The sequence below is a fragment of the Artibeus jamaicensis genome, unplaced genomic scaffold (assembly GCF_021234435.1).
Source record: "Artibeus jamaicensis isolate MK-2021 breed Jamaican fruit bat unplaced genomic scaffold, CSHL_Jam_final contig_1998, whole genome shotgun sequence".
NCBI lineage: Eukaryota > Metazoa > Chordata > Mammalia > Chiroptera > Phyllostomidae > Artibeus > Artibeus jamaicensis.
The window spans coordinates 9,766,516-9,782,351 of NW_026521407.1; the positions used below are offsets into that span (position 1 = coordinate 9,766,516).

The 15,836-nt window shown below is 39.0% G+C and overlaps 1 protein-coding gene across 1 annotated transcript in view; it reads left to right on the forward strand.

Annotated features, from left to right (window-relative positions):
- PPM1E (protein phosphatase, Mg2+/Mn2+ dependent 1E) overlaps positions 1-15,836 on the forward strand; it is a 115,227-nt gene that overhangs the window by 80,899 nt on the left and 18,492 nt on the right. Inside the window, exons 2-3 of the mRNA XM_037163574.2 lie at positions 6,080-6,198; positions 15,297-15,496. Coding sequence (XP_037019469.2) covers positions 6,080-6,198; positions 15,297-15,496 — 319 coding nt within the window. The remainder of the gene's footprint in view (positions 1-6,079; positions 6,199-15,296; positions 15,497-15,836) is intronic.

Below are 15,836 nucleotides of genomic sequence, written 5' to 3' on the forward strand. Positions count from 1 at the left end.
ATAATTTTACATATAAGTTTTAAAACAAACAAGTGGACCAAGTAAATGTTATACCATTAGTATAAAGCCCACTTAGATAAAATATTTGGATGTGTTCAGTGTTTTCATAGTAAAATGTGATTGAAAGGTAAAGACAAGCAATGCTGACAAAGAATTCAAGTGTATGAAGGAAAATTTTGACCTGCAAGGAAAAATTCAATAAGCCTGAAAGGAAGATAATACTGTTCATAAATCATTTGGATTTCAAAGGGTGCCATCAGTTTATTTAATAATAATAATTCTTTTTTACATTTTATTTCTTTATTTTTAGGGAGAAGGGAAGGGAGAGAGAAAGAGGGAAACATCAGTGTGTAGTTGCCTCACACGCCCTCTACTGGGGACCTGTCCCACAATCCAGGCATGTGCTCTGACTGGGAATCAAACCGGTAACCTTTTGGTTCACAGACCTGAGCTCAATCCACTGAGCTACACCAGCCAGGGCTACTTCGTAATTATTAAAGGGCAGTTGAATGGCTTTGAAGTTTTTTAATTAAAATCAGGATTTTCTGTGTGTGTATATATATAAATATATATAATATGAAATATTTAGCCTTTCCTCATGTGCCCTATTCTATTCCCTTTTAAAAACTACTGGTCACAATTCATACCCACTAATAGATCACCACTTACAAGTTGAGAAATACTGATGAAAAATAAAGAGAATTTTCTAAGTTTCTTTCCCTTCATGACTTAGAATATAAACATTGTTACTTGATCTCTAAGCCATTCATTTTCTTGGTCTTACCTAAACCTTGTTAACACAAAAATTATGCCAGCTCCAAAATCATATCAACAAGCATTCTGTTCTCAGACCACAACATTCTCTCCTTCTATGTTATATGCCCAAGTATTCCCACTACAGTTTTTTAATTATGTTTAGACCAAATTGATTTGCAACTCATGTTCTTTCTTAGCCAGTAGTCTGTGGTCAAACATGCTAATCACATCCTTAAAAATATGAGTGCATTCAATTCCTATGACTCTTCTTTATAGAACTCACCTGCAAAACCCCAAATCTTGATGAACTAAACAATTCTTTTTACCTACACATGTTCCAGCACGTGAACACAGATGGAGAAAACCATACAACCTGAAGGAAAGAGTGGTTTTATAAAAAAATTGTCTCAAACTTCCAATAATCTCTTGGCAGTGTTTGACAGGCGTACTGTATATCTACTTCCTCTTCATCCCTTCTCCCCCATGGCTTTCCATCCTCACCACCCAGTTGATGACATAACCCAGTGGTTCTCCAAGTGTGGTCTCCAGACCAGCTACACAAACATTACGTGGGAACTTGTGAGAAATGAGAATTCTAGGCCTACTGAGTCAGAAATCCTAGGGTTGGGTCCCAGCAACCCATTTTAACAAGTCTGCAGGTGAGTCTGATGCATGCAAAAGTTTGAGAGCTGCTGGTCTATAGTTCATTGGGGAGCCATGGCCTAGAATGTAATCTCTGAAGGCAGGGGTTTGGGGGCGTATATATCCCGTGGACTAGAACAGTACCTGAAACATGGTAAGCCTCAGTAAGTTTTTGTTAAGTTAAACCATTAGATGGGAACTCCCTTATTTTCCTCCCAGGAAACTGGAACAGTACTTGCATTTGTACACCCATTTTCTTCCTTTTCCAACTGAGGAAATGTGCCTCATTCTAACAAAGGTCAGTGTTTACGCGTATGGATTGGATTACATTTCTCCTTGGCTTCTCAAGAACTTTGCAGTCAGAGCAACAGACTTACCCTGTCCCCATAGCCCTCTCAGCTGCTGCCATGCCTCATGCCTTCTACTTACTAACCCATTCTAATCTGATTTTTTTTTCCCCAAAGTAAGGGCACATCCTTTATTGGATTTCACTTCCCAGGCTGCCAGAAAGTTTTATTGAGAGGTGAAGTTGAATCGAGAAAAGAAACAGATTGTCCTTTTACAGTAGAAATCATATTTCAGAACATTACAGAGAGTCCTTGAGGAAGCCTTAATTCTGCTGGTCTGCTACTGCAGGTGTGCTGCGGGAGGAGGGGCATGGATCAGAATGATTTGCAATATGTTGTCTTATTCCGAAATTCCACAGTCTGGCCCCAAACCATTCTCCTCGTCTCCTTGGGCATATTCTTGCTCCTTGCCAGGGTGTACAGTCCTCCTTCTCGCCTAAACTTGAATCCTCTGTGCTATCGACAATCACTCCTTCTTCATTTTCTGGTCACAGTAACCAAGCCTTATGAATTCTTTCTATTCCTTCTCTCATGTATGATAAAAATCCCCAGACTTGGGGGTGGAATGAGATGGGGTTTCATTCTTTAGTAACATTCTTATTCCAGTTTAGCACCTTTTGATTGTGTCTATTAATTCCAATGTTTAATATGCTCTGGGCCGTAAGGCTGCTCCGAGGTTAAAGGAAATCCTGGCCTCTGCGAGGTACGGCATGTCGCTCTTGGAGCGGACTCTTCTGATGGGCCGCTGGTCTATATCATCCTCCGAAGATGCCGCCATTAATGTGGGAGGCAGAAGCAGGGTCGCCCGGCGAGCTGAGAGGGAGAAGGAGATGGAGAGAGAGAGGGAGAGAGGCGGAAAGGGGGAGGAGGGGAAGGAAGAGGCTCGCACACATGGAAAGGGGGAGGGGAGAGGAAGGGAAGGGGATGGGGACGGAGGGGAAAAAGAGGGGGAAAAAGGAAGAAAAAGGAAGAGAGAAAGAAAGAGAGCAAAGAAGAGAAAAGCTCTAATCTGATTTTAACCTCCACTATTCAGTGGTTGTTGACAGAGTCAGTGACTTTTTTAAATATCGTTTTTGAAATATGACTTACATACCATGAGCATTACACATTTAAAGCATACATGTACAATTCAGTGGGTTTAGCATTTTCAGAATTGTTTAATCATCACTACAATCTAAGATGTACAACATGTTTATCACCTCAAGAAGAAACTCCCTACCACTTAGCAGTTTTTCCCTATTCACCTTAGCCCTCAGCCCCAGGCTACCCCATTACCCTACTTTCTATTTTTATAGATTTGCCTACTCTGGACTTTTCATATAAGTGGAATCATTCAATATGTTGTCTTTTGTGACTGGTTTCTGTCACTTACCATGTGTTTTCAAGGTTTATCCACACTGTAGAATGTATCAGTACTTCATTTTTTTGATGGCTGAGTAATATTCTGTTGCATGAATATACTGCCTTTTATTTATCTCTAAACAGTTGATGGACATTTGGTTGTTTCTACTTTTTGGCTATTATGAATAATGCCGCTATGAACATTCATGGACCCATTTTATGTGGAAGTATGTTTTTACTTCTCTTGGATACATACCTATGAGTGGAATTGCTGAGCCATGTAGTAGTTCTGTTTTTAACATTTTAAGGAACTGCCAAAACCACTGCACCATTTCACATTCCTACCAGAAATGTATGAGTTTACTCTATACCATTTTTCTACATAGTCATCAACACTTGTTATTTATCTCTCTCTTTCTATTTTTATCATAGTCATCCTACTTGATGTGAAATGGTATCTTATTGTGGTTTTGATTAGCGATGTTGGGTATCATTTGTGCTTGTTGACCGTTTATGTATCTTCTTTAAAAAAAACAGCTATTAATATTCTTTGCCCATTTATAAACTGGGTTGTCTTTCTATAATTGAATTATAAGAGTTCTTTACATATTCTAGTCCCTCTAGACTATCTGATGAGATACTAGTCTCTCATCAGATATGGTTTGCAAATATTTTCTACCATTTTGAGTTATTGCTTCATTTTCTTGATTTGTGGTCCTTTTTAATTTTTATTTTGTTTTTTGGTGTCATGTTTAAGAAAACCATTGCCTAATTTGAGGTCATGAGGTTTTACTCCTATGTCTTCTTTTGAGATTTTTATAGTTTTAGCTCTTACCTTTAGGACTATGATCTATTTTAAATAAATTTGTTTATATGATGTAAAGAAAGCGTCTAAGTTGATTATTTTACTGTGGATATTCAGCTGCGCCAGCACCACTTGTTGAAAAGACTGTTCTTTCCTCCAGTGAATTGTCTTAGTACCCAGTGCATGATGATTTATATTTTATTAAATTCAATATCCATTTTCCCCTTATCTTATTTGACCTCTCAGCAGTAGGGACATAGTTGACCATTCCCTCCTTTACATACTCTCTCGGTTCTCCTTTTACTTAATATTTCTTTTCAGTATTTATAGGTTCCTCATATTCTACCAAGCTTTTAATTGTTGGGTTTTCAGTTACTGTTGCTGGGTAACAAAACAGCACAAAATTTAGTGGCATAAAACAATCATTTCTTATGCTCACAGTTTCTTTGGGCCAAGAATTCACAATGGACAAAGCAGGGGTAACTCAGCTCTGTTCTATGCTGTCTGGGGCCTCCTCTGGAGAATTCAGGCTGAAGACTGGTATCATCTGAAGGTCTGTGCCATTTCACATCAGGCAGTTGAGAATAGCTACTGACTGGTATGATAGCCTTAGTTCATCTCACCTAGGTCAGGTCCAGGTGCAGGTGAGATTCCTTGGGTATAATTTCTTGATGTTAGCTCCTTGAATATAGTTCCACTTGATTTGAAAACTTGGGGACAAAAGAGGCAGATTACCCTGTCCCCCACCACTATCCAACATAAAATGGTGAGGCATAAGATAACCTTCCTATTTCAAAAGGGTGAAAACAGAGGCACAGAAAAGTCACTGGTCCATAGCAAGTCTCATTTTGTAGTTTTAAATACCATCCATCCATGCATGACTCCCAAATTTCCTAACATCTCGGAGCTCTACGCTAGAATACATAAGTAACCATTTGACACCTTCACTGGGACATTGTAGATGTTTCCAACTTAATATGCTCAAATGAACTTTTGTTTTCTTTTTTTTTTTAAGATTTTATTTATTTATTTATTTTTAGAGAGAGAGGAAGGGAAAGAGAGAGAAACACCAGTGCGTGGCTGCCTCTTGCATGCCCCGTACTAGGGACCTGGCCCACAACCCAGGCATGTGCCCCAACCGGGAATCAAACCTGCAACCCTTTGGTTCACAGCCCATACTCCATCCACTGAGCCACACCAGTCAGGGCTGAACTTTTGTTTTCTACTTTAACTCTTTCCCTGGTTTCTCCATCTAGGTGAATGATGTCATCATGTACCTAGTTGCGCTGATCAAAACTGTGGGCTCAGCCTCAATTCTTTTCTCTCTTTTACCTCTCCATGCAGTGATCAGCAAGTTCTACATTTTCTTTCTCCAATATCCACTCATTTTTTTACATCTCACCTGGATTATAGCAGTTTCCTTATTGGCCACTCTCCTTCATTCCTGCTGCGTTCCAGTTTCCTTTGCCGGAGCAAGGCAATATCTTAATTAATATAACCTTAATAATATTTAATATTTTAAGTACTAGTTGAATGAATGTAATTCTCTTGCTCACAATCTCCGGTGACTTCCCATTGCACTTTGTGTAAAATCCAAATTCGTTACTGTGGTCTAAAAGGTACATGTAACTAATCTTTGCCTGTTCCTCTGACCATGGTCTCTGCCATTTTCCCCCTCACGCACTGTACTTCATTTTCTTGGGGCTTCTTTCAGTTCCTTAAACACACCAAACTCCCAGAAAGGGTCTGTACACATGCTGTTTTCTCTGCCTGGAGTATTCTCTCCAAAATTCCCACCTCCACATAACTGAGGCCTGCTCCTCCTTAAAGTTAGGGCATTCCTGACCATTTTAAGTAGGTACTCCCTCTCTTATTCTCTTTCATCATATCCTGTGTGTTTCCGTTATAAAACTTATCCTAATTCTAAATCATATTTGTTTACTTATCATATGTCTCTGTTTAGACTGCACACTCGACTAGGTCAGGGGCTGTTTCTGCGTTGTTCACCAGTACATACACTCAGTGCACAGGCAGAGTGCCTGGCTCATAACGTGCACTCAGTAAATGTGTTGAATATCGTTTAAAGGTATAATTTTGTTTTGAGGTAATGAATTAATAAGTAATTAATAATGTTGAATGTATTATTTCTTAACTCTGACTGAACTAGCCTTTTATTTTTCTCTTGCAGTAATTGCCCTTCCTTTTTGGCTGCTGCTTTAGCCAGAGCCACATCAGACGAAGTCCTGCAGAGTGATCTTTCTGCACATTACATCCCAAAGGACACAGATAGCACAGAAGGGACTGTGGGTGAGTACCGTTCTACATGATTTGTCTGAAAATAGTAAAATCTTCTCGTGTAGTGATCCACAGAAGATGTTTGCCAATACTAACTCTAATTATGATTACCTACTGATTAATTAATTGTATAGTGGTAGCAAGAGGAAAAAATGCAAAAAATTTTTTCAAACTAATAAAAGGAGGAAAAGACAGAAAACTACAGGTATATTTTAGAAATATGTCAAGGTAATTGGAGAAAGATATTATCATAAAAGGATATTATCATTAGTAACTAGACAAATGGGAAGAGCAAAGTGAGGAATGTAAAGGCACAGAAAAGATGAGTGAGGGAGAGGAGAGTTTGAGCAAAACCTATTTAAAATTTTAGCTTACCTTTAAGACTGCAAGTAAAAATAAAAGTCAGATATAAAAACTCAGGAAACCTCATTAATTATACTAAATTTTATAAAAATACAGCCCTTTATGAAAGCAACACAAAATGTGATTTAATTGCATGGCATTGTACTTTTTTCCAGGCAAATTAGGAGACTTTATTTATTAAAGAAGGCATATTTGTTCATGTATTAGACTTACACATATTTGACAGGCTCTAAAGACATGTGGATTTTTATAAAAATTAGGGAATTACTACTCAAAATTGTTAAGGAATTTTAATATTTCATTCTTTTTTTTGGCTCTTTGAAAGGCATTCCTTTTTAAAATATATTTTATTAATTATGCCATTACATTTGTTCTATTTCCCCCTTCATTCCCCTCCACCCTGCACACCCCCTCCCCCACCATTCCCCCCTTTAGTTTATGACCACGTGTCTCAAGTTCTTTAGATTCTATATTTCCCCTACTATTCTTGCCCTCCCCCCTATCTATTTTCTACCTACCGTCTATGCTACTTATTCTCTGTACCTTCTCCCCCCTTCTCCTTCTCCCACTCCCCTGTTGCTAACCCTCCGTGGGAGCTTCATTTCTATGGTCTGCTCCTGATCTAGCTGTCCTCTTAGTTTGCTTTTGTTTTAGGTGTGGTTCTTAATAACTGTGAGTTTGCTGTCCTTTCATTGTTCATCTTTTTTATCTTCTTTTTCTTAGGTAAGTCCCTTTAACATTTCATATAATAAGGGCTTGGGGATGATGAACTCCTTGAATTTGATCTTATCTGAGAAGCACTTTATCTGCCCTTCCATTCTAAATGAAAGCTTTGCTGGATAGATCAATCTTGGATGTAGGCCTCTGGATTTCATGACTTGGAATACTTCTTCCCAGACCCTTCTTGCCTGTTAGGTCTCTTAAGAAATCCACTGACAGTCTGATGGGAACTCCTTTGTAGGTGACTGTCCCTTATCTCTTGCTGCTTCTAGGATTCTGTCCTTCATTTTAATCTTGGCTAATGTAATTATCATGTGCCTTGGTGTGTTCCTTCTTGGGTCCGACTTCTTTGGGACTCTCTGAGCTTCCTGGATTTTCTGGAAGTCTATTTCCTTTGCCAGATTGGGGAAATTCTCCTTTATTATTTGTTCAAATAAGTTTTCCACTTGTGGCTGTTCCTCCTCCCCTTCTGCTACCCCTATAATTCGGACGTTGGAGCGTTTAAAGATGTCCTGAAGGTTCCTAAGCCTCTCCTCATTTTTTTGAATTCTTGTCTCTTCATCCTTTTCTGTTTGGTCATTTTTTTCCTCCTTCTGGTCCACTCCTTTGATTTGAGTCCTAGTTTCCTTTCCATTATTATTGGTTTCCTGTGTATTTCCCTTCATTTCAATTAGTTTAGCTTCCATATGTTCCTCTAATTTGTGACTAAAATCAACCAGTTCTGTGAGCATCCTGATCACCAGTGTTTTGAACTGCGCACCTGAGAGTTTGGCTATTTCTTCATTGCTTAGATTTATCGGCTCTGGGGCTCTGAGTGGTTCTTGAGCCATGTTTTGATCTGTTTGTGCCTGTTAAGTATGAGGAGGAAAGGAGCCTTAGTTGTTCACCAGGCTGGGGCCACCCAGGTCACTGGCTTGTGACGCTGTATGTGGGGGCATGTTCAGAGAGGGACAATGGCGGTTCCCTCTGCCGCTTCCTGCTGCTGGGGCCTGCGCAGTCCGTCTCACTGTTAGCTCCTTCACCAGTTTATCTGCACAGGAATGTGTGACTGGGATCCGCCCACCGCTGCTGGCGCATCTGGGTAGCATGTCCCAGTTGGTCTGGTGGATCTTTCCTGCCCGACCTTGCTCTGCTGTTGGCTCTGCCCCTCTTACTGGTTTGGCTGAAGGGTTCGTTGTTGTCAGACTTCCATGTAGTTCAATTTCTGTGGTTTGGCTGCATTTTTGTTGCTAAAACTTTGTTTTTTTAAAACTTGGTTGTGCGATAAGGCACAGTGCTTCCACCTACGCCTCCATCTTGGCGGAAGTCCCCTAATATTCCATTCTATTCTGTTTTAAGCATTTGCCTTTAAACTTGGGCATAAGGAGCAAAGCATACAATAATGAATCAGAGTGGCTAGATTGCAGAGAATCTGAAGCAGGTATACAGTAAACACTCCTGTTCTTCCTTGATCTCTCTAGATCATTTTTAAAAAGATTTTAATTATTTGTTTTTAGATGGGAAGGGAAGGAGAAAGAGAGGGAGAGAAGCATCAATGTGTGGTTGCCTCTCCCGCATTCCCTACTGTGGACCTGGCTGCAACCCAGCTGTGTGCTCTGACTGGGAATCGAACCGGCAACCCTTTGGTTCGAAGGCCTGTGCTCAATCCACTGAGCTATACCAGCCAGGGCTCTCTAGATCATTTTTGACAGAGAATTGGTAAAGAGGGAATTCCTCTGCTTGTTTTTATTGAGAGTAATTGATTCACTTGGAACCAGGTTATTCTAGAGGCAAGTCAGTTGTAACTCCTGCTACAAAGCATTGGTCTTTCCTGTGGTTCTGATGCATGAAGTAAAAGTCCTCTAATGACGAGGGGAGGGAGATTAAATTCTGCTTCATTGCAGCCAGGCTGACTCAGCTCCAGCTCAGTACAGTGACATTAAGATTCATGAGTAATTCCCCTAACTGGTGTGGCTCAGTGGGCTGGGCATCATCCCACAAACCAAAGAGGTCATTGGTTCGATTCCTGGTCAGGGCACATTCCTGGGTTGCAGGCCAGGTCCCCAGTTGGAGTGTGAGAGGCAACCAATCAATATATCTCTCAAGCATCAACGTTTCTCTCTGTCTCCCTTCTCCTGTTTATCCATCTATCAGTTGATCTATCAATAAAAAAATCTATTTTTAAAAAAGCAAAGGAAGCTGCCAAATTGTTTTTTAAAAAGTATGAGAAATTTACAGCTATTAGGAAGTATACTACTACTTTGAACAATTTTCTCATTTTCACACTCTTTTTACTTTTATTTTCTATTTCAAGCAGCAGTTATTTATATACTAATTTTCTATGCCATTCTCTGCAGAAGAACAGTTAAAGCGGCAAGACTGAGGTGTTGCCCTGCATGCCTACTTCATACGAGTTTTCTGACACCCCTAAGATAGCAAAAGTGAAATGAAGGGGTTTTTTTCCTTTTGGTGGGTATTATTGATCATTCTGATTTTATATCTTTCCAAGAAATTATAATAATTCGAAACTATTTGCAAGTCCTTAATTTGTTTAAACCACAGGTGGCAAACACAAGGCCCTCGAGCTGAATCTGACCCTCCACCTTGTTTTATCTGGCTCTGCACCTTGTTTCTATCCACAGACAGTGCCAAGCTCTCACTTAACAATTAAGGAGTAGTTACATTTATACAGTCCTACAATTACACTTGGATCCTCTGAAGGCAACCGTGAGGCTGATGTGGCCCCCAGTGAAAATGTGTTTGACACCCCTGGTTTAACCCAAATCATTCAATGTGAACTGCACTGAGGAGAATGTCTACAGGGCATGTTGTATTTCTCCATATATCAGAGTGGGAAATGAACACACTGAATAACGCCTGCTGTTACTGGCTTAAAGGCACTGAAGTCCCCACTGAAATGCCTTTTGTCTTTAAAAGAACTCTCACCAAACCATTATTATATGAAGTGTTAAAGGGACTTATTTAAGAATAAGTCTCTTATTCTTAAGAGACTTATTTAAAAATAAGGTCAAAACTATGAACAATAAAATGGCAATACATACTTGTCAACAATTGTATCTAGAAAACAAACTAAGCGAACGAGAACAGGGACAGAATCACGGACATGGGGAGCATTTTGATGGTTGCCGGATGGGAGGGGAATGCCGGGGAATGGGTGAAGGGGTGAGGGGTTTAAGAAGTACAGTTAGGTAGTCACAGAATGGCCACGGCCATGCAGAGTACTGTACAGGAAATGGAGAAACCAAAGAACTTATAGCATGACCCACGGACACGAACAATGGTAGGGGGATTACCTGAGGGGGTGGGAGGTACTAGGTGGGGGGGGGCAAAGGGGGAAGAATTGGGACAACTGAAATAGCATAATCAATAAAATATAATTTAAAAAAATCTTAAAGTTCTTCTCATGTTTCTATCATTCCCTAACAGAAGGTTTGCTAAACAACCTTGCATATCTGTTGGTACAAATTTAGTTTAGATGTAATGCCTGTACAGACAACCCAAAATCAATTTGAAATATCCCAATATAAAAATTAGAAACAAGAAGGGGGAAATGATCACTAATACAGAGGAAATGAAAAGAATTATAAAATATTATGTGAATAAATTTGAAAACCTGCGTACTTTCTAGAAAAATACAAATTAACAAACTTTACCTAAGAAAAAAGACATTCGGAAGATTGTTAAGGAGCTAGCTATCTTCACAAAAGAAAAAGGAGTAGGTGATTGTACAGGTGAACAATTTCAAATGATCAAGGACAGATAATTCCAATGCTTTTTAAAATAAATTATTTAATTTTATAAAAAAAGGAAAAAAAAATTTTTTTTTGTCCTGGCTGGTGTAGCTCAGTGGATTGAGCATGGGCCTGTGAACCAAAAGATGACGGTTCGATTCCCAGTCAGGGCACATGCCTGGGTTGCAGGCCAGTTCCCAGCAGGGCACGCATGAGAAGCAACCATACATTGATATTTCTCTCCCTCTTCCATTCTAAAGATAAATAAAAAAATTTTTTTAAAAGGAAAAATTTTTTACAGTATAACATTGATACCAAAACTTAGACCAATGGACTGAGACAAAATTTAAAAAGGAAATGAGAGATCATTCTTAGTAACCAGTATTAAATATACTAAGTAAAACACTGGTAACATTGAGTACGACAGTTAATTCATTTGATGAGGGTTTTATTGAGAGCCTACCATATACTTAGCACTGTGCTGGTGAAATAGCAGTGAACAACATAATTTATAATGTTAATAGCCAAAAGAAAAAAAAAAACAGAATAATCTCTAAAGATGCCCAAAGAAGCATTTGATAAAATTCAGTATGTCTTAATTTTAAAATACAGTTAATAAAGAACTAGATGGATGCATCTTGGAAACTGTAGAAAAGAATCTGGCTCAAACCAAAATCCAGAGTTTCTGTTTAATGTATATGTATATCCAGAATATTTTGGTTGCTAAGTGTCCACTAACACACTGGATTTAGTAAATCCAGTGTGTTAGCACACTCACACTCACACAGGCTTTATTAGCACACTCACACAGGCTTTAGCAAAACCGAATTTATTGGCTGCCCTTCAGGGGAAGGGCTGCACAGCCAGACTGAAGGCTTCACATAATGTCATCAGAACCTGGCATTTCTCCAGCTGTCAGCTGTACTCTCTTTCACTTCGATTTTATTTTCAGGCTCCATGCAGTGTCAAGACTCCATGCAGTTAGGAGCACCAGGTCTTCATCTGCCCAGGTTCAAATCAAGCAGGAAAATAAGTGTAATTTTCCTCAGTTGCTCTTATGTAAGTCACAAGATTTACTCTAATCAGCCCAGCTTGGATTAATTTCCCATTCCTGAACCAATCATGGGCATAGGGATATGATTTTCTAATTGCCTGGACCTCCAGATGCACATGGACTGAGAATAGAGAAGGAGTGTTCCTGGTAGAAAGGGAAATGTTTTCTAGGTGGCAAATAACACATTAAAGCAAAGTTCAGACTCAAAATAGCAAATAAATAAAATAAAATAATGAATAAATTCATTAAGAAATATGAAGGACCTATGTTAAAACTCTATTGAGCAATATAAAAAAAGATTTAAATTAGTGAAACCATCTAGCTTGTTGCTGGAGAAACTCAGTATAAAAAAATGTCATTTTCTCCCAAATAACTTTATCAGTTCAGTATGATCCCAAACACAATGGCAACCGATTTCTCCCCTAACAGTTGGCAAAATAATTTGAAAGTTCATCTAGAAGAATAAACACATCAAAGCAAAGTGACATCTTTTAAAATTAAGGATAGTATTTCCTGGCTGGTGTGGCTCAGTGGGTTGAGCCTGCAAACTAAGAGGTCTGCTGTTGATTCCCAGTCAGGGCACATTTCCTGGGTTGCACGCCAGGTCCCCAGTAGGGGGCACGCGCGAGGCAGCCAATCGATATGCACATTGATGTTTGTCTCCCTCTCTTTCTCCTTCCCTTACCCTGTCTCTAAAAATAAGTAAAATCTTTATATAAAATAAAATTAAGAATAGTAGGCAGGAAAACTAATCCATGTGATATTCCTATGTATAAAGTTACAGTGATTTTAAAAGAATGGCACCGTTGTAGAAATAGATGGAAAGATCAGTGGAGCAGAATAGGTGATCAAGAAGCATACAAATACTTTAACATTTTAGTGATTATATAATTTTTCTAAGTTTGCATGTTCATTTATTCTGTAAACATCTAATGAACCCTGCTATCTGCTAGGTACTATACTATGACTAATCAAGGAAAATTAAGAAACAGTTTCTATCTGCAGTCTAATTTAGGAAATGTAGAACATGGGTGTTAGAGTCAGATATATCTGGGATTGAGAATGGTTTTATCTGTTTGTGAAATATTCTGGAGACATAGAATGTAGCAAATACCCCCCAAATATTACCTATTTTAGAGGCTGTGGTAAGAGCTTTAAAAGATGATGTGAACAAACAGCAGTGAGAAGATAAAGGAAGGACTAACTGGGAGGCATAATGGACAGTTCTAGTGTTTCACTAAACATTAGCAGAAGCTGGTATTGCTTCCCCTAACCAATTTAATCTGTCTACACCAGTGCTGTCCAGTAGACAGCACAGTGATGGAAATGTTCTCTACCTGTGTTGTTCAGTGTGGCAGCCACTGGCTATATGCAGTCATTTAGCACCTGAAATATCACTGATATGACCAAAATACTGAAATTAAAATTTTATTTAACTTTAATTAAGTAGCCACATGTAGCTAGGAAGCTACCTTATTGGACAATCCAGGTCTACATAAGAGTAATATATAAATCAAAGAATGATATGATGGTTTATATTATTATCTGGGAATGTGGTAGTTGTCATGATAATTAATCAGTTATTTGTTTCACCCAACTCTATTCTCCTTCAAAGTTTCTGAATTCATTTATCTTTCTGCCATCCTCTATTGTGACCGAGTCAAATACACACCCAAATGCAAGGTCCAGATGGGTCGGAGTGATACAAGCAGGTAATTTCTGGCTGAAAGAGACTATCTCTGGCAACTGGTGCTTAAAAAAAGAGAGACTGGAGTTGCTTAAACCAGTCAAAATGTTTGGTTGGCTCTTGGCCTCAGTTTCCCTCTTATACATATTTCCTCAGGTTTTATGTGTTCTTTGAAATTCTTTTCTTTCAAATGTCCTTTTTAGTTATATAAAAATGTCAGTGGGACAAAGGCACAAAACGTGGCTTACTACCCTGTATTATGTTATGTTAATGAGAAAAAAAAGCAACAAGAACCTTCAGGTCAGTTTCTGAACATCTTAAAAAGAAATTTGAATAAGAAAACTGGTAACTATAGTCACAGATTTAGGCAATGGCAGAGCGAGGAATATGAAATGAGACCCTTAAGTTCCCAGGCCATTCTAAGAACACACAGTCCTTCTTCTCTGGGATTTGTGTTGTGTATTGCAGGAGGCATGCATAGCCATTGCCCATCTGGCACACATTTTTCTCAGGCTGTCAAGCTATATCTGACTTAGTAATTGAGAATTCTAATTTTTTTTAAACCTAGGATGTAGGAAGAACCTCTAAAACACTGGCCCGAAAAAACCTAATCTCCCTTTGGTTATTTTGGTAGCTGCAACTTGAATAGAAGACAACTTGAGTGGAGATGATAGGAGACAATCTGGGCAGTACTATTCAGTGTTGTAACTTAAGGCTTTCTTTCCCTTCTGTCCACACATTGAGGGATGCAAGACAGCCTCAGAAATCAGTTAGTAGGCTCCAATTAATAGGTCAGGTAGCAGACTTAATAGTCCAAGGTAAAGAATTCTAATTGCTATCTCTTTTCTATCCAAGGTTAGGCATATAGGCAGAATTTGAATACTTTTTCCTTAGAGAAATAGAAAGCTTTGTTAACCTTTTGGCCAAACTATTTAAGCTATAACCTAAAGCTTTAACTTAAAAATACATCAAATAACAAAAATACATAATTTACTTCCAAATTATAATCAGGAGAGATTAAGGAGAGAAAAGTTAGGTGAGTGGAAGGAGGTAAAGAAGAGGTTAGGAAGAGGGAAACAAATGGTCATCAAGGTAAACTTCTGATTCTTGTAGTTTGTAAATCAGTAACCTGTTTCTCATAGGCCTTTCACATTCCAATGAGCTGGGTAGCTACTGCTCAGTGGTTCTTCTAAGCTCTCCAGATGATAACCAAGGCAGCCAACCAAAAAAGCACCGGAGCCTTGCACTTGATAGCAGTGTCCAAGGCACTGTGTGGGCCAGGAAAAATCCAGCCTTGGCAAAGGTCCAGCCCTGACCAGCGGTTTTTCTCTGCATGACATAAGGATTATCTTCGTGCAGCTGCTGGCTGATTTTCCACTAGATAGGTTGTCATTTTCTCTCTTCAGAAGCAACATTTCATTTTTCTTGAGGGAGGAATTTCTTCTATTAAGGAGGAGTTTGACTAATGTGACCTACTTCAGTCTTTTATCAGTCAGGCAAGAGAAAAGCAGTTTTACAAGGCTCTTCACTGGGTGTTTCTGTATTTCTTTCACAGAGATTGAGACGGTGAAATTGGCCCGTTCTGTCTTCAGCAAGCTCCACGAGATCTGCTGCAGCTGGGTGAAGGACTTCCCTCTGCGCAGGAGACCCCAGCTTTACTATGAGACATCCATCCACGCAATCAAAAACATGCGCCGGAAAATGGAGGACAAACATGTCTGCATTCCTGACTTTAATATGCTCTTCAACCTGGAGGTAAAAGGCGCTTCTGCAGTCAGTGAGATTTAAGAAAAACACCTTCAGGGTCCTGTTTTCTAACAACTAATGTACTTCTAATAGTGTCTCTGGTAGGTTGGAATAGGACTAAAGGCAAAATGACACAAATTTGCTTGCATCAGACAACAGGAAAGGAACTTTTTTTGAATAGGTAATATATTCATGTGGTTTAAAATAGGAAAATAACATCTCTTTCTTATCTTTGTCAGACACTCAGTTCCCCTCCGTGAAGGCAAGGGAATTACCAGCTTCTTGTGTAACCTCACAGAGCTATTCTATAAACATACAAGTAAAAAAGAAAACTGTTATATCACAATAA